Source organism: Crinia signifera, chromosome 3 (assembly GCF_055691185.1).
Source record: "Crinia signifera chromosome 3, ASM5569118v1, whole genome shotgun sequence".
In the NCBI taxonomy this organism is placed as follows: domain Eukaryota; kingdom Metazoa; phylum Chordata; class Amphibia; order Anura; family Myobatrachidae; genus Crinia; species Crinia signifera.
In genome coordinates this window covers 241,991,027-242,018,599 of record NC_139219.1, presented here as the reverse complement: position 1 = coordinate 242,018,599, position 27,573 = coordinate 241,991,027, and the positions used below count along the sequence as shown (strand labels likewise).

Below are 27,573 nucleotides of genomic sequence, written 5' to 3'. Positions count from 1 at the left end.
GAGCGAGGGGGAATTGGCGGATGCGGAGGCTGTGTTAAATGCTGTCAGGGTGAGTGGTGACAGAGAGCAGGAAGACCTGCTCGCTGTCACCACTCGCAAACAGCATTGAATACCTGCCAAAGAGATTAGTGCAAAGTATTCACACAAAATACAGTGTGTATTGTTTTTACAGTCACAGTCTGACAAAATGAGCAAAAACAGGAGAACTTAATACTTTCTGTCTTCCTCACACAGACAACTACTGTAGGTTTCATATCAAACATGTGTGATATAACAGGATTATTTTATACAACCACAATGTTCTATATACCTTCTATTGCTACAAGTTTTGCAATCCACTTTCATGTCTACATCCGGTTACTGGGCCTCATTATCCTCTGTAATAACAGGATTTTGTTCTTACCTGTAATACTAACAATGCCACTGCCACAGTACATGTGACTGGGAAAAATGGTACCAATACACCAACATTTCCAGTTTTGGTCTAGCATATCCAATTGAACTTATAGTGTAAATAAAAATACAGAGCTACTTATCCATTTCAGTGCTAAATAAGGACAGTCCTTCAGGGCCAAAGAGGGAGTCAAACAAACAATCCTACTATTTTAGTTTAGCATCTGTGACAAATCAAGATATCTTCTTTATAGGTTCTCAATATGCCATTTGATATAACCATCTCTTGTGCGGGCACCAGCTGAAAAGTATGTGGGCCAGGAAGCAAAGAGCATACACCCATGGAAACCATCTTCATAATGGTCATGAGTGACATCTACTCCAGCATCCTCAAGCCGTTTTGCATACATGGTTCCGTCATCTCTTAGGACATCATGTTCACAGGTTAAGATGTAGGTTTTTGGAAGCTTCTGGAGTGACTCCTTGTGCGCTATCAATGGAGATGCCCGGATGTCAAGTACAGCAGGTACCGCTTGCACAATACTGGGAGTACCAATACTCTGCAGAACAGGCTTGTAGTTCTTTTTGAAGGACAACGGTAATAATGAATTCCAATTCAAACGTTCTCGAAGTGCAATGGATTCACTTATGTCTAGAGATGTGTGATTATTAACCAGCATAGCATGAGCAAAAGTGTGGCTCCCATTTAAGTAGTCCAGCCAGAACTTTATCATCACAAATCGAGACAATATTGGCATGTCCATGTTTTGCTGATAAGAAGGTGTATTGAAATCTAGTATCTGGAGAACAGGATAGATTAAAGACTGTATTTTCAATTTGGTTGTTATATTCTTGTCTTGTGTAACCTGCATGAAATATAAACAAATGTAAGTGTCAGATTTAATTAATACTGTGTTTGGAGCTCACTGAAGCTTCCCTCAATGTCTAGGACGATATGGTTTATGTGCTAAGCCTTGGAGATCAATGAAGGGGACAGAGATAAAGTTCCAGTCGACCAGCTCCTAACTGTCATTTTTCAACCATGGCAGTGGATTGGCTGATACTTTATCTCCCTAAAAGGCTTTGTACATACAGCGCTATGGGAGATCTATGGAAAAAAACACAATAAAATAAATATAAAAATGACACATTAATGAGGCCTACACTAGATCGCTTAGAGAATGCCCCTACATCACTCCGTGTGTTGAGGCCATAGCGATAGCATTGCACAGTCCCGCGCGCCATTATCGCCCAGCCGCACACTAGATAATAAAATCATCAGGGCCAGTGTTGTCAACGAAGAAAATTGGCCCTGACAAATCACTCAGCAAACGGCGGCGACACATCGCTGTGTGCTGAGCGATCATGCTGAAGCGTTTGAGCGATCTAGCATTGCTCAGAACGCTTCAGCATCAATGTGTGTAGGCCCCTTAAAGCAACGCTAGTAAGCACAAGTAACCTTCGCACAAGGAATGGGGACACTGGAAACAAATGACTTCAAGTGTCAGACATTTACATGCCTTTCACATTTAGGCATTATGCTCTAATTGCAGACACAAAATCCACACCTGAAAATCCAGTTACAACCATTGTCAACATGCAGTATAAATATCTAGCAGAAAGATGTGGGACAGATTAAACCAGTACTGTAATAAATGTGTAAATCCTTGTACAGAGACTGACTGTTATTTGTTATTAATTCCAGACTAAATTTGCTATTTAATGCTATTGCAACTCCAGTGGTTTCTGTAGCTGGATTTTACCACTTTATTGGGCAGGTTTTGTTTGTTTTATAAGTAGTTCACAATTTTTTTTTTTATAATTGAGTCAAGAATTAAGTCAAGAACATCTATTTACTTCAAATTTCTTACCATTTCTTTAAAAAATGCAACTTGAATTGGTTCCTTATTTTTTTAATTTTGTCAAAGAAAATTGTCAACACATTCACTACCGGTCAAAGGTTTGAGGTCACTTAACATGGTACCAGCAAAACGCCAGTGTCAATGTCTACAGTGAAGAGGTGACTACGGGATGATGGCCTTCTAGGCAGAGTAGCAAAGAAAAAGCCATATCTGAAACTTGTTAATGAATTGAAAAGATTAATATGGGCAAAAGAACACAGACATTGGACAGAGGAAGATTGGAAAAAGGTGTTATGGACTGCCTAGAAGGCTATTTCTTCACTGTAGACGTTGACACTGGTGTTTTGCGGGTACCATTTAATGAAGCTGTCAGGTGAGGACCTGTGAGGAGTCTATTTCTCAAACTGGAAACTCTACTGTACTTGTCTTCTTGCTCAGTTGTGCACCGGGGCCTACCACTTCTCTTTCTACTATGGTTAGAGACTGTTTCTTGGCAATTTCTAACATGGAATAGCCTTCATTTCTAAGAACAAGAATAGACTGTCGAGTTTCACGTTAAAGTTCTCTTTTTCTGGCCATTTTGAGTATAATCGACTCCACAAATGTGATGCTCCAGATACCCAACTAGCTCAAAGGAAGGACAGTTTTATAGCTTCTCTAACGAGCAAACCCATTTTCAGCTGTGCTAACATAATTGCACAAGAGTTTTCTAATAATCCATTAGTTTTCTAATGTGATTAGCAAACACAATGTACCATTAGAACACTGGAATGATGCCTGCTGGAAATGGGCCTCTATACACCTATGTAGTTATTCCTTTAAAAAAAAAAAAAAAAAACAGACACTTGCAGCTAGTATAGTCATTACCACATTAACAATGTATAGAGTGCAATTCTGATTAATTTAACGTTATCTTCATTGAAAAATAACAGTGCTTTTCTTTCATAAATAAGGAAATATGTAAGTGACCCCAAACTTTTAAATGGTAGTTTATATACTAGCAGAAGTGGATTAAAAAATATTTGAAACAAATTCAACTAGATGGGTTTTTTAAATATATTGCTATGTCAGTGAATCTTTGTGTACTTTTTTCGTAAGAATTTGAGGAGTAGTTTGTCTATAAAATATCCATTAGAAAATACACTTATTCCCCTAAATCTGAACAAATCAATAAGCGTACTGGTCTGGGGCAACTGCAGTGGAAGGAACCATAGTGTTTAATTAGCTATAGCAATACCTCTACAAGGAGGCACTTCAATGATTTTACATCAGGTCTCCTTCACAAAAGCAGTGGAGTTTTCAAGCTAATTAACCTAATTAGCACTCTATAGTTGGCAAACTGAAAGCTGTTGTTCATTAGGTGCTGCATAGAGAGCAAGTCTCTGATCTCTGAATTTGTAAGGCTTACTAAATTTTTAATGTCAAGAGGTGTATTTTATTAACCAGATATGTTTTTTAAATGTATTAGGTATTATTATATAATAATATATGGCACTTGTGTAGTTTCACGGCGGCAGCTTACACTACGTTTGAAGCTACGTTATTAGCGTAGCCCAACGGCTGCCTTACTTGAGTATTTTCACGGCAGCAGCCTAAACTACGTTATCAGAGTAGCCCAACAGTTGCCTGGCATAGTCAGCGTAGTGACTCCGCGGCAACCCTGCTGTCCCCGTGAGGCAGCTACTCACCGTACTGTTGCCGGGAACTGCATCTCTGTTCCTGGCGTCCCTGGCAAGCCTAGGGAGCGCGTCTCACACAGCGCCGGCACCCGCATGATAATGCGGGCACCGGCGGAGAGGCGCTCCATCTGTCTGAGACGCAGAAGCGTCTTATACGCTTCTGCGTCTGAGTAACTATTGCGGCAGGGTACAGCAACCCTGCCGACAGGGTTAGGGGTTCGGTAGTGCGTGCGTCTCCTGCACAAAGAGGGGGTGCAGACGCAAGTGCGTTTCATGCATAAAGGAGCCATTTGCCAGTGCTCCATGTTACATACTGGCAAATGCCTCCATTTGAAACCCACACTATCCACGCCAGCCTGAAGCGTGGAGAGCGCAGCAAGCCCCGCGAGGGGACGCGTTACGTGTCCTCCCAACCTTTTCATACCCCACTATCCACGTCGACGTGGAGTTGATTTTATAAAGTGTGGCGAGCGCAGCAGATTACTTTACATGTATTCCGTGTCCCCTCGCGGGGCTTGCTGCGCTCCCCACGCTTCGGGCTTCACTCTTTATAAAATCAACTCCTGGGCAGCCATCCTGGGCACACTACATAAGTTACAGTGAGCAAGATCAGCAATACATGGATGGAAGACATTAGTTATTTTCCTTTTCCCCCTTAAAGGTCTTCCATCCATGTATTGCTTATCTTGCACACTGTAACCTATGTAGTGTGCCCAAGATGGCTGCCTTGCCTGTACGGTCATAGGAAGATTAAACAACTGGTCGAATAAGTTATTAGTTATTTTCCTTTTCACTCTTAAATAACTTATTCCATGGCTTGTTTAATCTTCCTATGACAGTACAGATCCATAACCTCCAACACGACCCATTCCATTAGGTACAAAATGCTCTGTTCCAGGACTTCCCTCTTACTTATATGATTGCCGTCACCTGTGTTGACACACCTTTTTAATAAACTAACTAGTTCAACACAGGTGACGGCAATCATAAATTAAGAGGGAAGCCCAGTAACAGAGCATTATGTACCTGATGGAGAGGGACATGTTGGAGGGTATGCAGCTAAGGCAGCCATCTTGAGGCTACAGTAGAAAGAACGTGTAATATGTAGAAGTGAGATACAGGGTGGGGAATCACAGAAGAGAAAATAAAATGACAAAACACAGGTAACACATCCAAACTGAGATAGGAGAGAGATGTTATAAAAATGGAGGAAGAAACCATGATGGATATGGTATAGAGATATAAGCTGTCAGAATGTAGAAGTACACAGTTACAACATATTTATAGCAAAGCTGATATACTGAAATATGGGTAATAATAATAATAATAATAATATTATTACACAATGTTATACAATACAGGGGAAAATTACCAGGAGAAGGGTTGAGCAGTAGCATGTATGGGTGGAGTGTTAATTGAAGCATAGCTATGTAGAGCAATAAAAAAAAGCCAATAAAGGCAGATGATCAAAGTGGTAATTATAAGTTCTGAGGAGCAGAAAACCTAGTTATTTCATATTTCTTTAATTCACCATAAAGCACTGCACCATACTTCCCAACATGACCTTCTCCATGAGGGACACAACGCTCTGCCCCTGCACTTTCCTCTGAATGTATAATTGCCATCACCTGTGTGAAAACACCTTTCTTATCAATTACCCTGTTCAACACAGGTGATGGTAAGGAGGTGGTTATGTGAGGAGACCTGCAAAACATGCACATGTGGGGTCCCGAGGACCACCTTTGATAACCTGTGCGGTAAACTATGAATAAAAAAAACAGACCTGCATGAAGGTCTTTCACTTTTTGTATGTTTGTATTATATCATTGCCGGGTAAAACAATACAATAAAAATTAAATATTTATGGTTATCCATAAACCCCAACAGTGCCCTATAGCGGGAAGAGAACGTTTGCTGCAATGACAAAAAAATAAATAAAAATAAAATATGTGAACAAAGCATTACTCACTTTGACATCTTTAAAAATTCCCTTTTAAACACCTGAACCTGATTTGTTGCAGACATAACTAAAACACGGAAACATGTATGACGTGCAAGTTACCTGCTGACACAAAGCAGCTGCCAGATTTCCTCCGGCACTATCTCCAGAAATAGCAATCCTTTGCGGGTCCACAGAAAACCTGGCAAGGACCTCTGGTTGCATGAAGTATTTTGTGGCAGCAAAGACATCATTTAGTTGTTCTGGGAAATGAACATTTGGCACCAGCCTGTACCTGTAACACAAAATACACATGTAAATGCATGCAAGCGTGCTGCCATGGCATTCTGGTGTAGTATCAGAAGCATGCTTAGGAGAGACTTAACAAGGTTACGTGGCAATACCATAAATATTCTCGGGTCCACATTACATATTAAATAGGTTTCAGGCTTCTACCCCACAAACGGAAAACACTAAAGTTATAATTTTATTCAACCCAAATCATGGATCCTTAGGCAGATGCATGGCACTTGGTCACAGAACATCACCTAAACAACTGAAAGGGATAATACCAGCTTTAATTTACTTATGCAAAATCAGTGCCTCTAAAAGTCCTGTGACACAAACGAATAGCAATTTCACATTTTCTTAAAATGAGTAAATATTTCTTCATCTTCACACAGAAAGACGCTTGCCATTGGCATGAATACTAGTGCTGAAAATCTGTGTGCAATACAGTAAATTAAGCATGAGCATTTTGCGCATAATTTGTTCAAAACATATAAGCTTGCAGCCCGTTGTCTCTGCAAATAACTATACTCTAAGGGGAGCATTTATCAATGATCGCATTGGCTATGCAATCTGGGTGCAATATTAGTGGCCACGATCGCATTGGGTAATGCGATCATATCAGGTAAATGTATCATCCAACACATGCAGGGTCAGGGGCTCTTAAATAAGTCTGTCTCTGCAATATGCCAAGTGCATTGTCTGGAGTTCTGCGCATGTACGGTGGCTATTTACAGAGAAGGATTCCTGGAGAACCATACTAAAACTACATCTCTGATCAGTAGCTCATAGGCTACAATGGGCTACCGCAATGCTGCAAGGACCGATTCGGGAATACTTTGCACTCCTGATATTGGTAATTTGGGCAGCAATCTGCAATGGATACCTGTTGCGGTCCCTCCTTCATACATTCAGGGGGATACCCAATATTTGCGGCTAACCCCATCACTAATATAGTTCTAAAAAAGTGTTTTAGAAATGGGTCTATTAATCTTCACATACAATGACAAAGTAATTTCAAAGTACTATACAAGCATTTGGAGCAATTACCCTAGATTGTGTATGTGTGTGTATACAGTTGTGCTCATAAGTTTATATACCCTAGCAGAATTTGTGATTTTCTGGCCATTTGTCAGAGAATATGAATGATAACTCACACACTTTTCTTTCACTTATGGTTAGTGGTTTGGTGAAGCAATTTACTGTCAAACAACTGTGTTCACTCTTTTTAAATCATAATGACAACAGAAACTACCCAAATGACCCTGATCAAAAAACTTTACATACCCTGGAGATTTTGGCCTGATAACATGCACACAAGTTGACACAAACAGGTTTGAATGGCTACTAAAGGTAACCATCCTCATCTGTGATCTGTTTGCTTGTAATCAGTGTGTGTGTATAAAAGGTCAGTGAGTTTCTGGTCTCCTGAAAGACCCTTGCATCTTTCATCAAAAACAGCACTGACGTGTCTCGATTCTGAGTCATGGGGAAAGCAAAAGAATTGTCAAAGGATCTGCAGGAAAAGAACTGTATAAAACAGGAAAGGTATATAAAAAGATATCCAAGCAATTGAGAATGCTAATCAGCAGTGTTCAAACTCTAATTAAGAAGTGGAAAATGAGGGATTCTGTGGAAACCAAATCACATAGACCAACAAAAATTTCAGCCACAACTGCCAGGAAAATTGTTCAGGATGCAAAGAAAAATCCACAAATAACTTCAGTTGAAATACAGGACACTCTGAAAAAAAGTGGTGTGCTTGTTAAGGAAGCATTTAAAAAAAATGGACTGCATGGTTGAGTCGCCAGAAGATGCAAATGCCACAAAGCGGGAGCTTACAATACTCCAAACAGCACAGAGACAAACCTCAAAACTTCTGTAACATAGTCATTTGGAGTGATGAAACCAAAATTGAACTTTTTGGCCACAACCATAAACGGTACATTTGGAGAGGAGTCAACAAGGCCTATGATGAAAGGTACACCATTCCTAATGTGAAACATGAAGGTGGATCGCTGAGGTATTGGGGATGTGTAAGCTACAAAGGCACTGGAAACTTGGTCAAAATTGATGGCACGATGAATGCAGCATGTTATCAGAAAATACTGGATAAAAATTTGCACTCATCAGCCCGGAAGCTGCGCATGGAATGTACTTGGACGTTCCAACATGACAATGATCCAAAACACAAGGCCAAGTCGTGGGCTACAGCAGAATAAGTTAAGGTTCTGGAGTGGCCATCTCTGTCTCCTGACCTCAATATCATTGAGCTACTCTGGAGATCTCAAACATGCAGGTCATGCAAGACAGCCCAAGAATTTACAGGAACTGCAGGCTTTTTGCTAAGAAGAATGGGCAGCTTTACCATCTGTGAAAATAAAGAGCCTCATTCACAACTACCACAAAAGACTTCAAGCTGTCATTAATGTTAAAGGGGCAATGCACGGTATTAAGAAATGTGGTATGTAAAATTTTGGATCAGGATCATTTGGGTAGTTTCTGTTGTCATTATGATTTTAAAAAGTTATTATTTATATTCTCTGACAAATATTCTCTGTAAAGCGCTGCAGAATATGTGTGCGCTATATAAGAAACTGTTATTATTAAAAATAATAAAATTTGGAGGAGAGGCCACATTTTAAATTATCGGGTTACTATTAAAAATGTTTGGTCACCTTGGCCTTGGAGACCATTTTTCTCTGTAACAAAAACATGAGAATCTAATTGTAAAGGAAAACAATAGTAGGGAAAAAAAATCCCATACATTTGTCAAGTGCCAGAACTGTCAGCTTGTCTTTCATATAATAAGATTGTTTAGTGGTAAGCAGGCCATCTACATATAGCAGTTATGGATTGTCCCATTTCTATTTACAAATACCCCTTTCACACCAATATACCGGGTTGCACCCAGGATTGTGTACACGGGTACATCCTGGGTGCGACCTAGAAAAGACCCCTTTCAGACTGGTGGCCTGACCCGGTTTATTGCTAGGTGGTGACATCGTCGCTGACATGCTTGAAGATGACAACTGGGAGCTTTCATACTGCCAATATCCCAGGTTGCTGCGCATTCACAGGCAATAAACTAGGATACTGATAGCAGTGGGAAAGGGGTAAAAGTTGTCATGATGAAAGCAAATGGAGGGCTTATGATAACGACCTACTGTACTCATTGGTATCTAGACCTGAAGCTATACAACCAGGGCTATTTTTCAGTAGGCTCCAGCAGGAACTGAGGCCCTTTTTCTAGTTCACTCTTTCTGACAAAATATTTCTTAGATGGACAAAACCATGTGCACTGCAGGTGAGGCAGGTGTTACTTGTGCAGAGATAATTAGATTTGGGTGGGGTTTTACACCTGCCTCACCTGCAGTGCACATGGTTTTGTCCATCTAAGAAATATTTTTTCAGAAAGAGTGAACTAGAATAAGGGCCTCAGTTCCTGCTGGAGCCTGCTGAAAAATAGCCCTGTATACAACTAAAAGGTGGCCAAACACCTGCAGTATGATATGGCCCTTTTTCTAATTATTTCAACCCATTAGGCTGATAAATCATGTGAAAAGTGCCGTAATGTACACGGTTTAATACCAGATCCAAAGCTTGGTCCTGTGACCATCAGATCGGATACGGAAGTTGCCATGGATTTGTCAGATCCGGTGGCAGTCAATGGCATTGCATACTATATATCGTATACAAAATGAGCGCATAGAATGTGTATGCAAATATTCTAATAGGTTTGGTCTTATCTTGATTGTTAATCAAACATCCAGAATATACACCCTAATAAGATTATAATTCAACAGAGCTGAATGTCTACATTTTAGCATTGGGTGTTAATTTATTTTTTCTTAAATAGAATCACTTCTAAATAGGTTTAATTAATATCAGGTCACTGAATTTTGTAAATCAGATTGTTCTAATCTGAGAAACTAGCATGCAGAAAAATCAGGTCCCATTGTTCAAACTCACTCAATGGAAACAAGAACCGCATTCACATCTTCTGAAATTTTTCGGCACAGACTGTCATAGGACCTCGTTCCTGAAACAAATAATATTCTTAATAGAATTGTTACTGACAGTGTTCCGGCATCCGATATATACAAGTTTAATGCAAAGCAGTGTTGTATGTACAGTAAGTCATGAAGACTATTCAAACATAACAAGACAGCTGTTCGTGTAAGAGGTTCAAGAAATGTATAGCTAAATGAGTAAAGTTATAGCAAATCCTGATACAAACATGTTCAAAAACAATGTGAGGCAGGCTGCAGCTGGAACATTATTTCCCAACTGTGCATATATATGGTATACTGGAGGATAAGGACATGTTTCTATTCAAGGGCAGTTGGGAGGTGTGCACCTAAATCAACATCATGCATAAAAATGCTGCTAAAAAGCTTAGCAGTCCTTGGTTAGTCAGAAGTAAAAATAATACAATTAATGGTGTGTACACAGGCTTCGATTTGCTTTAGATTTGATGTTCGATTAGATTTTCCAAGGGATTTGGCGGTACTTGTGTAGTTTCACGGCGCCACCTTACGCTATGCTGTCAGCGTAGCCCAATGGCAGCCTAGCATAGTCAGCGTAGTGTCCCCGTCAGGCAGCGTAATCCCCGTAATGTCCTCGCGAACTGCAGCTCTGTCCCCGGCATCACTGGCAAGCCTAGTGAGCGCCTCTCACACATCGCCGGTAACTGCCAGATCCCCTGCGCTGGCGGACGCCAACGTAGAGGCGATCATGCGGGCGACGGCAAAGAGGTGCTCCATCTGGGGGGGTGCATACATACAATGCCTCCATTTTAAACCCCTGGTATCCATGTCAGCCGCGGTACACGTCCTCCCGACCTGTTCATACCCCCACTATCCACGTTGGCATGGAGTTGATTCTATGAAGTGTGGCGAACGCGTAAAACGAGCCTGAAGCATGGCGAGCCCCGCGAGTAATCTGCTGTGCTCTCCACACTTCTTTATACAAGTCCGCTCGCCACACTTTATAAAATCAACACCACGCCAACGTGGATAGTGGGGGTATGAACAGGTCGGGAGGACGCGTACCGGAGGTCGCCACGCTTTGGGCTGACATGGATAATGGGGGTGTTTCAGGTTAAAAATGTCAATGGTTCGGCAGCCATAACCCATGTAATAAGCGGTGACACAATGCTGACTGACTACGCTAACTGCGTACGCTCCGGTTAGCCGCGAATGTACTGACTACGCTGGCTGCAGGAACACAACACTGATACTGACAGGGATGCTGGCTGCGGGAACACGTCGCTGATGCTGACAGGGACACTACGCTGACTACGTAAGTGGCGCCGTGAAACTACACAAGTACCGATTTGGCATTAGATCTTTCCATTCAATTTAGCATTAGATCTGTACTTTTGCATTCGATATCGAATTTGATTTACATTCAAGGCACAGTGCACACATTCAATTCTAACATCGAATCTAAAGAAAATCGAAGTGTTTATACACAGCCTAAAGCAGTGTACACACCTTTTGATTTGCTTTAGATACAATGTTAGATTAAATTTTCTATTAGATCTGGCATTAGATTTGTAATTTTACACTTGATTCAATATCAATTTCACAGTGTACACATTCGATTTAATGGATTGTATTCAATATTTCCTTGCCTGCACAGTCTATTTTTCTTTTTGATATAGAGAAAACGGGAGCACGCATCGAATCGAATCGCAGTTAAAAGTGTCCTAAAAACCATTTGATTTCGATTAGGTTTTATATGCTTCTATAAACAAAATCTAATTGAAAACATGGAAAAAAAATCTAAGTGTGTGTACACAGCTTTACAAAGGAGGGCCAGTGTGTGCAGTATGGAACAAGGGGGGGGGGGTTGAGTTTGCTACAGTACTTCACGCTAGTTTCTTTTATTCTGTAACATTTGTTAAAGTATCATTTATACTATACATATATTGGAAAGGATTTTAAAGTAATAAACTTGGAGCTGTATAAGTTATAGTGTGTATTGTCTAAAATTAGTTGTAGAAGTAATAAGTTTACTTTTCACCTTCTCTAAACCATATACAGCAGTGGTTCCCAACCTGGGGTACTAGTACCCCTGGGGGTACTCTGCAGACCAGCTGGGGTACTTGAAAATAACATTGGTAATGGCGGAAGAAGAAAGTCTCCCTATGGCAAAAGAAGTCTACCATTGCCATTGAGACAAACCACGTTGCGTCACACCCGGTTCTATCTGCAGCATAATCAGCGTCTCCTTGTGTTTTGCCCAACCAGTAATCCAGTGAGAGCTACCTGCGCTGCCCTCAGACGTCAGCGTCTGCCCTGTACTTACAAGGGTGGAAGAAGCATTAATCCTACAGGCGTTAGCGGGAATTCTGGAGACAATACACAGCCAGCGGCCAGACAAAGAGGGACCCGATTCCTGACCATATACTAGTCCACGGCTACCGCTCACTTCCACACATACCGCTCACTTCCACTCATAAGTACTGTGTATTTCAAATTGAGAGGAGGGGTACTTATAAATGAAAAGCCTAATCAAGGGGTACGGGAGAGAAAAAAAGGTTGGGAACCAGTGATATACAGTATTAAAAAATTGTAAGAATATTTCAGCAACCAATAGTTTCATTTCTTGTGTTGTGGCAAACACCTGATGACCTTTATGAAAGCTAGGAGATTATTTAGGCTGAACGGTCAGGACTACGGAATGCTCACTTAGATCTCCAGATTTTACTACCACCCCTTTCAAAAATATCAACATCTGAGTGTTGACTTAGGTAATGACTAGAGACCGGATTATATGCATTTGCATATTTGCCCGATTTTCAGCAGAAATTGCATATCTGACCTAAATGTCCTGATGGTGCATATTTGGCATAGCGCGGTCGGCGCGGAGCGTTCACCCTCACTTCCTGACTTTTTTTTTTCTTTATGTGAGGAAACGCCGCTGATAGGCTGACATCAGAGGAATGGATTGAGCGGCCTGTCAGCGCGGCGGGGGGTGGGATGTGGGTGGAAGAGCTGATACGCCGCAGTGTGTACTGTAGGCTCTTCCAGCTACATCCCACACCCGCCGCGCTGACAGGCTGCCCGCCGCGCTGACAGGCTGTCCACCTCTGCTGACACGCGGGGAATCACTGCGCGCCACACGGGTGCTGGAGGCCCCGAACAGTGGTGCTTCTGGACAGAACACTGACCTCAACCAACGGATGGCAACGGTGAGTGTAACTTACAGAACAGTTTCTGCTGGGGCATTACAGTATGTGCGGTTTTGCTGGGGGCATTATGTGCACTTCTGCTGGGGGCATTATGTGCACTTCTGCTGGGGGCATTATGTGCACTTCTGCTGGGGGCATTATCTGTGTTATACTGCTGGGGGCATTATGTGTGTTATACTGCTGGGGGCATTATGTGTGTTATACTGCTGGGGGCATTATGTGTGTTATACTGCTGGGGGCATTATGTGTGTTATACTGCTGGGGGCATTATGTGTGTTATACTGCTGGGGGCATTATGTGTGTTATACTGCTGGGGGCATTATCTGTGTTATACTGCTGGGGGCATTATGTGTGTTATACTGCTGGGGGCATTATGTGTGTTATACTGCTGGGGGCATTATCTGTGTTATACTGCTGGGGGCATTATGTGTGTTCTACTGCTGTGGGCATTATGTGGGGTATACTGCTGGGGGCATTATGTGGGGTATACTGCTGGGGGCATTATGTGGGGTATACTGCTGGGGGCATTATGTGGGGTATACTGCTGGGGGCATTATGTGTGTTATACTGCTGGGGGCATTATGTGTGTTATACTGCTGGGGGCATTATGTGTGTTATACTGCTGGGGGCATTATGTGGGGTATACTGCTGGGGGCATTATGTGGGGTATACTGCTGGGGGCATTATGTGGGGTATACTGCTGGGGGCATTATGTGTGTTATACTGCTGGGGGCATTATGTGGGGTATACTGCTGGGGGCATTATGTGGGGTATACTGCTGGGGGCATTATGTGGGGTATACTGCTGGGGGCATTATGTGGGGTATACTGCTGGGGGCATTATGTGGGGTATACTGCTGGGGGCATTATGTGGGGTATACTGCTGGGGGCATTATGTGGGGTATACTGCTGGGGGCATTATGTGGGGTATACTGCTGGGGGTCATTTACTACTTACTAATTGTATGCTGATTTAAATAAAAAACTATAAAATGTCACTTTATTTTGTATTTTTTATTTAGCATATTTTGACGCTTTTCATGCATATTTTAAGTATTTTTCATGCATATTTCGAGCTTTTTATGTTGCATATAATCCTCTCTCTAGTAATGACTTATTAGTTGCTAATTGGATACGGACATATTTTTAAGCCATTGCCTTGTGCTTAGTAATAAATGGCCCTGTTATTACCAATATATACAATAGCAAACACGGCCTTATTACTCATAAGGCTATGATTGGGAAGTTTAAAGCTCAGATTTTTATTACACTTACATTTTATGATTTAATAGGACTGACATTGACAAATACAGTACTCTTTGTTGAATTGAAACAACTTCAAAACGTATATTGACAGTTGCGTTCACATTCTCTATGTTTCCATAGAAACTGATAGCTGAACTGCCTTCCAGCTTACCACCAGCATCTGTCAATGCCTCGAAGCTGGAGCAGTCTCCACTGATTAGCCACCCAATTTGCCTAGAAGACACTACTGGTACAGTTCCGTTAAAGACACCAGTTGGGTGCACTGTACCACAGGATGCCGCTTAGACAACAGTGTGTGTACCTCTGAGGAAAGAGAGCTTTCACACAGTGGGCCTGATTCTGGTTTACTCACAAAATCAAATTCTCTCCCTAATGGACAAAACCATGTGCACTGCAGCAGGGGAAGATGTTACAGTATTGCTTTGGCTTTTTAATACTGGTCGTTGGCTCTACTTCATGACTGCTTTGATGTTACTCCAGCAAACGAACATTGTTACTTTTTGGTTTTATTTATTCATTACTGCAACATGAACTACAATTGGATAAGTTTTTTTTTTATTCTGTGAACCAGCTGTATTTGATTTTTGTTTTCAGAGAGTTTTTAATCATCTCTATTCAGGACTTAATAATTCTTTCATTTTGTGTTATTACTCCCAGAAATATAGGCTATTATATATGATATGTTTTATTAAGTTCAGGAATTAAATAATCTATATTGTAACACATTTCCATTGTGTATATCAGGGGTTCTCAAACTCGGTCCACCCCACACAGTTCACGTTTTCCACGTCAACAAACAGGTGCACAGGTGCATTCATTACTCACTGACACATTTTAAAAGATCCACAGGTGGAGCTAATGATTTCACTTGTGATTCTGTGAGGAGACCTGCAAAACATGCACTGTGTGGGTTCCTGAGGAACGAATTTGAGATCTGTGGTGTATATTAATGTTCCTTGCTCAGCAAAATTTTTTGTAGCAGCTGGTGTCAGGACCTCATGTAAAAGCTTGTCGTGACTATAATTCGGGATGTTAGGATTATTATTCAAACTAGGGTACACATTTTGTGAGCTATGGGAGTCCTAGGGCCAGATGTATCAAGCTACAAAAAGTGATAAAATGCAGAGTGATAAACAGTCAGTTAATCAGCCAGCTCCTAACTGCCATGTTACAGTCTAGGTTTGAAAAATGACAGGTAGGAGCTGGTTGTTTATCACGCTCCACTTTATCACTTTTTGAAGCTTGATACATCTGGCCCCTATTGAGTGATTCCCCATGGTCTTACTAGTTGGTTTCTGAAAATCGTGTTTGGAGAACACATACTTGCACTTCCAAGAGCCCATCCTCCACCATGGATAAAAATGATGCCGCGTTTTAATGTTCCATCCAAGTCCTTTTCCGGTTCAAATATCCTGACCTCCACTCCATCAAATACAGTGTCTGTAACTTTTAAATTTGTAGTTGATATGGGATCCAGCTTATCAAAGTAGCTTGAAACAAAATTCAAGACGTGCAAGTGGTGACCAAGACCTACATAATGGGCCAAGTTGCTCTAGAAATAGAAAAATATATAGAGACTTTAATACATAATAAATAACTTTACAGGAACTACAGATGGTAGATTAAATACATATTTGTCCCTTTACTAAACAGATTAAATGTTATAATGGTACTCTTTACCTAGAACGGCGCCCATCGCGACCATCGTATGCACTAAAAAACGGGTGCGATGCGATGCCCGCGATTTCCCATAGGGATCAATGTTAAAAGTCAGATTGGACGCGATTTTATTGTTAAATGCCTCAATGCCCGCGATTTTTCCATAGGAAACAATGTGAAATGGGCCACAGAGCCCTAATAGTCCCCCTGAAGTCTGAAATGGCCCCCACAATTTTTAACGGCACCCCACGATCAACGTCAACCCGAAGCGTGGCGAGCGCAGCGAGCCCGCGAGGGGTGGCGGTACGCGCCCTTCGACCTTTTCATACCCCCACTATCCACGTCGGCGTGGAGTTGAGAATAGAATAGTGTGGCGAGCGCAGCGAGCCAGAAGCGTGGCGAGCGCAGCGTGCCCCGCGAGGGGACGCGGATACCTTCACAGGTAAACGCGTCCCCTTGCGGGCTTCACAGGTGTCCGCGTCGCCACGGACACCTGTGAAGCCCGCGAGGGGACACGTATAACTGTGAAGGTATCCGCGTCCGCTCGCCACGCTTCGCGCTCGCCACACTATTCTATTCTCAACTCCACGCCGACGTGGATAGTGGGGGTATGAAAAGGTCGGAGGACGCGTACCGCCGCCCCTCGCGGGCTCGCTGCGCATTGTTTCCTATGTAAAAATCGCGGGCATTGAGGCATTTAACACTAAAATCGCGTCCAATCTGACTTTTAACATTGATCCCTATGGGAAAATCGCGGGCATCACATCGCACCCGTTTTGGTACTCTTTACCTAGAACGGCGACCATCGTATGCACTAAAAAACGGGTGCGATGCGATGCCCGCGATGGCCACGATTTCCCATAGGGATCAATGTTAAAAGTCAGATTGGACGCGATTTTATTGTTAAATGCCTCAATGCCCGCGATTTTTCCATAGGAAACAATGTTAAATGGGCCACAGAGCCCTAATAGTCCCCCGCAGCGAGCCACCGCGCCCCGCGAGGGGACGCGGATACCTTCACAGGTAAACGTGTCCCCTCGCGGGCTTTACGGGTGTCCGCGTCGCCACGGACACCTGTGAAGCCCGCGAGGGGACGCGTATAACTGTGAAGGTATCCGCGTCCGCTCGCTGCGCTCGCCACGCTATTCTATTCTCAACTCCAAGCCGACGTGGATAGTGGGGGTATGAAAAGGTCGGAGGACGCGTACCGCCGCCGCTCGCCACGCTTCGGGTTCACGTTGATCGTGGGGTGGCGTTAAAAATTGTGGGGGCCATTTAAGACTTCAGGGGGACTATTAGGGCTCTGTGGCCCATTTAACATTGTTTCCTATGTAAAAATCACGGGCATTGAGGCTTTTAACACTAAAATCACGTCCAATCTGACTTTTAACATTGATCCCTATGGGAAAATCGCGGGCATCGCGTCGCACCCGTTTTTTATGTGCATGCGATGGCCGCGATTTTTTACCCCCGACGCCCGCGATGCTAATCGCGGGCGCCGTTCTAGGTAAAGAGTACCCCCGTTTTTTATGTGCATGCGATGGCCGCGATTTTTTACCCCCGACGCCCGCGATACTAATCGCGGGCGCCGTTCTAGGTAAAGAGTACCGTTATAATAAATGTACCATTATGCAAATAAAAAACTTACAATTTGGTAAAGAAAAAACAAAATAAAAACATCCCTACGAAAAAATGGTAGGCCTTTGGAAAAGAAACCCAACAGTGTATCACATTGGGCCTTATTCTAGTTCACTCTTTCTGACAAAATCCTTCTTAGAAGGACAAAACCATGTTCACTGCAGGTGGGGCAGATGTAACTTGTGCAGAGAGAATTAGATTTGGGTGGGGTTTTACTTCAAAGTGAGATCTAAAGATTGCAGTGTAAAAATAAAGCAGTCAGTATTTTCCCTGCACAGAAACAAAATAACTCACCCAAATCTAATGCTCCCTGCACATTTTACATCTGCCCCCCTGCAGTGCACATGGTTTTGTCCATCTAAGAAGGATTTTGTCCAAAAGAGTGAACTAGAATAAGGCCCATTGTCAGAGGAGCCTATCTTTAGGTTGACGGAAAGAGGACAGCTTAATCTCGTCAACTATTCTTTTAGGGATAACATGTTCAGCATGTAATGAATGCTACCATGTGCAGCGGTCACATAAGTCTCTGCTTGCGGAATCTTAAACCACAAATAGAAATAAATTATCCTTGATCCTAGTTTTCTTTAAGTCAAAACGTAAAGAGATTACTAACCTACAGGCAAGATCGCGTTCACGGCTATATGCACTGGGTATGTCTCAAAAGATGCGAACGGTAGTAATAGGAAACTTACAATGTAGATTAATGACTGCTCACCTCCTGAGTGGGAATACCATCTTTTACAATAGTAATATTATATGCTATCAGGGTGTGACACAGCGTTCATCACTTCCCAACCATTAGTAAGGTAGACCAGAAGCCTGAGGGGTTTCCTTTTGAAGTGTTGGGTTGTAAAACCTGGTTCTCGTGGTCATATTCATGCCTGATATTTAAAAGGGCAATGCATTTATTAGGAAGACATGGGAAGTAAAAGCATTGCCTTCTAAAAATTGGGCATAAACGTGATCGGAAGCCCAGGATTTACCTCTTGGTGCTTTGGAAATAAACCCCTGAGGCTTGCTGGCAGCAGTGGCGTAACTATAGCTCCGCAGCCCCCGCGGTGGCGGGGGGGGTGCAGAGAAATTGGGGGCGCCGCCGGGGGGTTACCCGCGGTCTGCGTCTCGCCCGGCTCTCTGTCGGGACCTTCCTGACGTCACGGTCCCGGCCGGCTCCTGCTGCAATGAAAACTGACAATTAGAAAATGGCTGCCCCCATACTGCAGACAGTTGGGGGCAGCCATTTTCTAAGAGTCCGTTTTCATTGTAGCAGCAGGAGCCGGCCGGGACCGTGACGTCAGGAAGGTCCCGACAGAGAGCCGGGCGAGACGACGCAGACCGCGGGTAAGAAGGGGGGCAGGTTAGGTGGGGGGCGCCGAATAAACGTGCGGCGGGGGGGCGCTGAATAGTTAGTTACGCCCCTGGCTGGCAGTATCACTGCTTCAGAGTTGTCACCTAATCCAGCAAAGTGAAATCTTGTTTTCCCATAAAATGAACTTTTAAAGGCACCGATACACAGCTGTGATGTATCACGGCAGTGTATAGGCCAATCCGGCCACCTGGGAAGGTCCTTTCTCATGCAATGTATTGCATGCAACCCTGCTTGGGAGAAATTGGCCCAAATTGGATAAATGTATGGGCACCTTAAGCCTAAGCAAGATGAGGATCAGATGGCCCAACTATTCCAATAAATCAGGCCCATGCTGTATTTGCAGAATTTATTAGAAATAGTGGATTGCATTATTAGAATTAGAGAGTACTATAGAGGGCATTTCTTACTGTTACATAGATTTGTATATTTTGTTATTTGGATTACATTCAAAAATCATAAATCCAACAGTCACTGGCTGCTTTAAATATAATCACTGCCTCCCAGAAATTGTCCAGTGACCTTGTTGGACTAAAGTACTGGACTTCTCACCAAAACATTATTATTAGGTTTTGTGTTTCCAAAAGAATTGCAAAATTATTGTGAAGACATTACATATGCTGCTTTCAGACCGCATAACTGGCATTGACCAGGTATTTGAAAACGTTTTAAAAAAACGGGTCTGCAAGCTAAAACCCCTTTCACACCGCATGTCTTTAAACGGTATTTCAGTGCAGTTTTTGTCCCTTCACAACTCGGAACCCGTTTTAACCCATAGAAAACAGTGGATGAAAAAAAAAACGGGTCTGAAATACCAGTTCAAAAGAACCGGTAAATTCACTCTGCACCTTTCAGACTGCACAAATTACCATTTTAAAATGGTAAGAAAACGGCAAAATAACGGGTAAAAAGTGCGGTCTGAAAGGGGCATTAATCTCCACCTAACCCCTTTCCCTGTGCAGTCATTTTGGGTTGCTCATACACTGTATTTATGGCAATGTGCCAAATGTAACAAGGTACAGTCACCTGATGTACTACAAAACCACACCTGTAATTGTCATCCTTACATGTAAGATTCAGTTTGGCATGTTTTACTTGCAGATTTTATCCTCATTCTTTTTCAGTCATTCTGAGTCACCGGTTAATTAAATCAACCAATGAATCAATGATTGATTGATTGATTAATAATTAAAATTGGGAAAATTTAATTTGGTAAAACTGATATGTTTAAAAACACTGACAGAATAAAAACTGTGATGTGAATCAAAGTTCTCTGGTACTACTGTATATATATTTATTTAATTATTATTAACAGGTTCTTATATAGCTCATACAGATTCCGCAGCACTTTACAGAGAATATTTGAACATTCACATCTGTCCCTGCCCCAGTGGAGCTTACAATCTATATTCCATACCACATGTACACACACACACACACACACACACACACACACACACACACAGACAGACAGACAGACATTCTAGGGTTAATTTTTTGGGGAGCCAAGTAACCTACCAGTATATTTTTGGATTGTGGGAGGAAACCGGAGAAAACCCACGCAAGTATGGGGAGACTATACAAACTCTGCACAGTTAGGGCCAATGTGGGAATGGAACCCATGACCTCAGTGCTGTGAGGCAGTAATGCTAACCTTTCCACCATCCGTACTGTATATATATATATATATATATATATATATATATATATATATATATATATATATATATATATATATATATATATATAGGCAAATCACAATGGAGGGCACTCGCAAGATTTTCAAGCTGCACGGCGGCAGACTGGCAATAAATATCACAACTGACACAAGTAGTAGTGAGTCAACGTTTCGGGCTGTTCGCCCTTTATCAAGACATGTCTTGATAAAGGGCGAACAGCCCGAAACGTTGACTCACTACTACTTGTGTCAGTTGTGATATTTATTGCCAGTCTGCCGCCGTGCAGCTTGAAAATCTTGCGAGTGCCCTCCATTGTGATTTGCCTACATTTCCTGCCGCCGTGCATGGACAGAGGGACACCCAAGTCGGTGATGATTTCGGACCGAGTGCCAGGATTACCACTATATATATATATACATACATACATACACTTTTATTCCCAGTGCATATATAAAAAGTGTGTATAAAACCAGAAGTGACCCCTATTTTCAGTGTGTATAGAACAGTAGCTACAGGATTCAATAGGAAAATGCCATAGAGACTAATATTTTCACCTGCATGCGTTCCAGCTATGTACATTTGTATGCAATACTTACACTGCAGCAGATGCAGAAATTACCTGTACTACATTATACTATATGTAGCACATGTACATGTTTAAAAAAAATAAAAATTGAAAATTTGCACTGCGCGTCAATGTATCCTTTACTTTTTTTTTTATTATAACTTTACTAATTATTACTTTACTATACTTTTAGCTCTGGTGTGACCGGTCATGCTGCATGTGACCACATACAAAGTGCCTAAAGTCCTGTGACAACATTTTTCAGTAATTGGAGAATTTCTAGTTTGGCTATTTAGCAGGCGTTACAAAAGTAGGTGAGAGGTCATTTGTACAGGGATCTCTGAGCTGCCAACTAGTGAGTCTTTATAGCTCCTCACTGCTTGCAGTACAATCCCAAACTCCTGTCACCATCATGTTAAGGGGTGTTCACACGGTGCAATTTTGCTTGCGATTCGATCCCGATTTGATTGGGATTGAATCGAACGGCAAGAAAAAGGTATTACATTTGGACTGTATAGTACAGTTCTGTACTATATAGTCATGCCTGCACAATCTATTTTGATGCTGTGGGGCCGCGCATTGGGATCCAATCAGCATCGAATGTGGCTGAAAACCGTTTGATGTCCATTCGATTAGTTTTTTTGCTTCTATAAGCAAACTTGAATAGAAATATAGATCAAATCAATCTATGCGCATGGGACATAAGAAGGGTACAGAGTATTCTGAAATATTGTGGATTAAGACTAACATGAAAACATTGGTTCCCAGAATCAGTCCTCAATGCACGCCTAAAGCCCTGTACACACGAGGGGATTCTAGCCAGAATTGCTGGGGATATGGTAGCATTTTAGCTCCTGTACAGAAGAAGTATTACTCCTAATATTCTGCTAAAAAATTTTGAAGGGATGGCAAATAGTGGTGGCTTGCATATTCTAACTAATGCTGCTTTCACACCGCAAAACCTGCTTAGACCCGGTATTTAAAACAGGTCAAAGCAAGTTAAACCCCTTTCACATTGCATGTTGAGCACTGAGGTCCCGCTCTGGTGATATCTAATGAGTGGGACCCAGCGCAGTGAATATTTTATGAGTGTGTCCCTATGCAGGGGGCGGGGACCCACTCATTAAATATATTCACTGTGCTGGGTCGCGCTCACTAGATATGCACAGACCTGGACCAGCTTGTGCTCACTGCTGGCTTTGTCCTAAATACCATTTCAGACACGTTTAGACTACAAAAAAAAATAAAAAGTGTCTGAGACGGGTAGGACCCTGCTTTTTTACCATTTTCAAATACCGTTTTTTTTTTCCCTCAACGGTAAATTCACTGTGGACCTTTCAGACCGCACATATTACCATTTTGAAACAGTAAAAAAACCTGCAAAATACCAGGTAATAAGTGCGATCTGAAAGGGGCATAAAGGTGGTATTCAATCCCGGACAATATTTCCAACAGGCGAATATCGTGGACTTGTCTATCCAGAACTGACTTTTTAAAAAAGTCAAATCTACATTGTCCACTGACCTTTTCACCTATCACCGTCTGTTTTCGCTGATCTAAAGACTTTTCAAAACGTTTCCAAAGTCGTAAAAACAGACCTGACATTGAATAGGTCGAATGTAGATTTCTCCTATTCTTGGTGAAAACAGCTGATATTTCCGCCTGTCAGAAAGATCATCTGGGATTGAATATTCCCCCCTCCCCCCAAAAAATAAAAATGTTTTATTAATATAGGGATACATTCTTATTTTGTAATGTGTATTGCAATATGTTGCATGTTTTAAAACCACAGCTAAATGAGGAATTTCTGTGTACAGAGATTAGTCTCTGCAGGGTTTACTTGAAGTCAGGCTAGTGGGTGAAGAGTCAGAGACAGACACTGAAGATTTACTAGGTCAATGACTCCACACAGACTTCACAGATCTCCAAGGGCACCTCAGGTTACTTAAGCATTTAAAAAGGAAAACCAATTAACTTTTTGCCCCATAAGAATGATTTTACACTTATACCCCTTTCTCACTGCAGGTCTTAAACGGTATATTGCCGTTTTTTTCCCCTTTCTAAACATTTAAGGCTGCAGTGGGAAAGCGCCAGAGTTGATTTACCGGTTAAAGTTAACCAGTATTTCAACCCGTTTCAAAGCAGAGTCCTACACGTTTCAGAGCCGTTTTTTTATGCAGTGAGAATGGCTCTGAAACGGTATTTAAGATCCTACACTAGTCTTCCCTCTCCCCTGGTACCTGTCCTGCCCCCCCTCCCCCGTACCTGCCAGCTTGTGCCCTCGCTATCCCCCCCCCCCCACCCTGGTACCCCCCCCCCCCTGGTACCTTGCAGCTGGTACCTTGCATCCGGGCAGCATGGTAGGCAGCGGGCATTCAAGGGCTCCTAGTCGGCAGGTCCCAGACTGATTGCTGAAAGCATCATGCAGGAGGAGGCTGGTGCACAGACAGCCGGGGCACTGGGGATCCGGGCAGCACAGCCCGTGCTCAGGAGGAGGAAGCGGAGGAAGCTCCATTAGGAGATTGTCATTTCAACGGCGGGGGTCCCTGCCGCGAATCGGAAATAGCGGAGCCGTTCATTAAATATGCGCATATTTAATTAGCGGGTCATTAGATATGTGCATATGTATTTTTTGGGCTCCACTATTTCCAATTCGCGGCAGGGACCCCCGCCGATAAAATTACAATCTCCTAATGGACCTTCCTCCTTCTGAGAACTGTCCGCGCAGCCCGGATCCCCAGTGCCCCCGCTGTCTGTGCACCAGCCTCCTCCTGCATGATGCTTTTAGCAATCAGTCTGGAACCTGCTGACTAGGAGCCCTTGAATGCCCGCTGCCTACTATGTTGCCCCGCTGCAAGGTACCAGGTAAGGGGGGGGGGGGGGGGGGGAGAGGGCAGGACAGGTACCAGGGGACACAAGGGGATTAAACGGTTTACTGCGATGTTAATGGTACGTAAATGGTATTTAAAACGGTAATTTACTGCAATGTGAACGCTAATACCGTTTTAAATACCGTTTAAAAATACCGGTTCTTTAAACAAGCCGTTTAAAGAACCGGTATTTTTAAACGGTATTTAAAACGGTATTAGCGTTCACATTGCAGTAGATTACCGTTTTAAGTGGGAAAGCAGCATTATATAACCCCAACATCAATAACAACAACAAAAAAAAAGACAAAAAAACCTGCAGCAAATCAAGTCACTAATACCCCTTTCACATTGCAGCTTTAACACGGTGTATTGCCGTTTTTTTACCGTTTTAAAACAGGAACAGCTACAGTGTGAAATCTCCATTGTCCATTTACCAGTTACAGAATACCAGTATTTTGAAACATGTTAAAAGCAGGATGCTACACGTTTCTGAGCTGTTTTCCCTGCAGTCTGAACAGCTCAGAAACGGTATTTGCTACAAATGATAACCATGCAAGGGTGATAGGTTATCTCCCTGCATGATCCCCGCCCACAAGCAGGAAATAAACATTTAAAATGACATTGTATGGCTTTCTATGGGTGAAACGGGTTGAATCTGAAAAATACAAAAACGGTATTGAAACTGCAATATACCATTTACAACATGCAATATGAAAGGGGTTTAACTGGCTTCTGAAACGTTTTAAGACATGTTTACAAAAACCGGTTGAAAGAAGGTTTGCAATGTGAAACCAGCTTTAGCAAACACAATATCAGTTTAAAGCAGATTAGGTAAATAGCTTTTTTTTCTGTAGGCAGGGAAGAGAAACTGCATGGGTTTTTGAAAGAGACAGCATGCTAGAATGAACACTATTATGGGCGCTAGTGTGTGGTGTAACATGAATTGTGGGTGCCACTCTGTGGGATTATGTAAATACAGACCACTACTTTGTGTATAATGTGAATTATGGTCACCTGTGTTACATAATGTAAACTGTGGTCAGTACTGAAAAGGGGTGCCACTGTGTGGTGTTACGTGAATAAGTGTCTCCACAGTGTGGCATTATGTGAACCACTGTGTCCGTAATGTGAATTAATTTCAACTGTGTAGTCTACTATGACTTGTGGGCACTACCGTTTGGCATGTTAATGTGATTACAAGACTCTACTCTGTGCATAATGTCAATTGTTGTCACACGAATGTCACACTTCTTTGTGGCATTAGGTGAATTGTGGGCCCAAATACATGGCACAATGTAAATTATGGGTACTATGGGGCATACTGTGAATTGTGGCCCTATTGTATGGCTTAACGTGAATTGTGTGAATTTTGGGCACTATGGCCCTTATTCAGATCTGATTGCAGTACAAATTTGTTTGGAAAATGGGCAAAACCATGTGCACTGCAGGTGGGGCAGATGTAACATGTGCAGAGAGAGTTAAATTTGGGTGGGGTGTGTTGAAACTGAAATCTAAATTGCAGTGTAAAAATAATGCAGCCAGTATTTACCCTGCACAGAAAAAAACTCACACAAATGTAATTCTCTCTGCACATGTTACATCTGCCCCACCTGCAGTGCACATGGTTTTGCCCATTTTCCAAACAAATTTGTACTGCGATCAGATCTGAATAAAGGCCTATATGTGGCATTCTATGATTTGGGGTCACATTACATACAGTACATAAAATTATCATTGATAATGTTATATTATAAAATTATATTTTACTGTATACAGCAACAATGTGTCCAAAATTTGCCATTTCAAATTAAAATGTGCTCTTTGGTGACCAGTGACCATTAAAAATTACACAAAATTTTAAATATGTATGCTGATAACATAAAATAGGTGAACATTATAACTGTACATTGCTAATACTGTAAAGGGCATACAAGGAGTGTGTATAATACTCTGCCACAGCTTTATTCAGAATGTTGGGGTTCTCGCATTTCTATGGTAGCCCCCTGCTGCAAAGACAGGCTCAGGGCCACCATGTTTGGGTCGCAGAGGTGGCGTGTGAGGTCACGCAGCCAACACGACCTGCCCAAAATACTGTCAGGACACACCACCCAATGCTGTATCGCTGCCACCCACCCCCCAAGTTTGTGGTCACATTTTCAAGAATGCGACCACAGTTTGAGGCGCTGCGGTGTGTGCAGAATAGCAAGAATTGGCAATTAGCAATTGTCACAATTCTACAAATTAAGCTAAATTTAACAGGACAGTGTGGATAGTGCTCATTTGTACCCACAGTATTAGGAAGAAGGATAAGATAGATAGTGATCTCCGAACATGACGTTGTCAGAGTCTCTGTCACGCAGTGTCACCCAGCAGCCGGCTATATACTCAGACAAAGATGACACAGGACACCCGAGGTCGCGTGGAGTAGTGTGACCTTAATTGCGTCCCCCAATGCAATAGCCGGAGGTGGTCGTCGCCGCCTCTGATGTATGTAAGCCGGTCGGTCCCAGCTGTTCTCTGGACGATGCCAACAGCATGTACTGTACTTACCAGGTCCTGTGCGCATCTGAAGGTGGCATCCATCAGCATGAGCTTCCAGGGCTCTGCCAGGGTGTCGGGCAGCGGGGTGTACACATAGTAGGATACGAGCGCTACCAGGGCAGTCAGCAGGACGGGCGACGCTCGCATGTTGATGGCAGACCGCAGCTCCAATAACTACACAGCAGCGGGCGGCTTAAGTTTTTATTGACATCATTATTCAGCCCCGGCTCGTTGTAAGTTACCCAATCAGACGCCGACAAGAGCAGGAAGTCAGAGCGGCTGCTGTATTGTCCTTGCTTTGCATGCTTGTAATGCAGGGGACATGTACGACACTGACACCTAGCGGCTTGCCCTCGCACAGCATGTAATGTAGCATAGCAAGGGTGACGGGGACACACAGGAAACTGCCACCTAGTGGCTCGCCATCGTACGACTAATGTAGCATTGTAGGACACACAGCAGGACGCTACCACTGACTGTCTTGCCCTTGCACAACATGTAATGTACAGTAGCATTGGAAGGAAGAGGGGACACACAGGAAACTGCCACCTAGTGACCTCGCAAAACATATACATGTGTAATGTATGTGTTATTGTAGGGAGACACTGGCGCATACTGTGTCTAGCTTTTGC

At 42.6% G+C, this 27,573-nt stretch overlaps 1 protein-coding gene across 1 annotated transcript; it reads right to left on the bottom strand.

Annotated features, from left to right (window-relative positions):
• On the bottom strand, positions 1 to 27,262 carry NCEH1 (neutral cholesterol ester hydrolase 1). Its single transcript, XM_083177744.1, has 5 exons — positions 26,951 to 27,262; positions 15,950 to 16,178; positions 10,134 to 10,203; positions 5,997 to 6,168; positions 1 to 1,259 (listed from the first exon to the last, which is right to left on the bottom strand). Exons 1-5 carry the CDS (start codon positions 27,086 to 27,088, stop codon positions 642 to 644), a joined length of 1,227 nt encoding a protein of 408 aa, XP_083033870.1. The 5' UTR covers positions 27,089 to 27,262; the 3' UTR covers positions 1 to 641.
• Between the last annotated feature and the right edge of the window lie 311 nt (positions 27,263 to 27,573).

What these genes read in the sequence shown, in the direction of transcription:
- NCEH1 (XM_083177744.1), bottom strand. Translation starts at nt 27,088, where the DNA reads ATGCGAGCGTCGCCCGTCCTGCTGACTGCCCTGGTAGCGCTCGTATCC. An exon ending in TCAGATGCGCACAGGACCTG is followed by an intron (nt 16,179 to 26,950) that starts GTAAGTACAGTA and finishes TTCTATTTCTAG; the next exon opens with AGCAACTTGGCCCATTATGT. An exon ending in CAGCTGCTTTGTGTCAGCAG is followed by an intron (nt 1,260 to 5,996) that starts GTAACTTGCACG and finishes TATTTCATGCAG; the next exon opens with GTTACACAAGACAAGAATAT.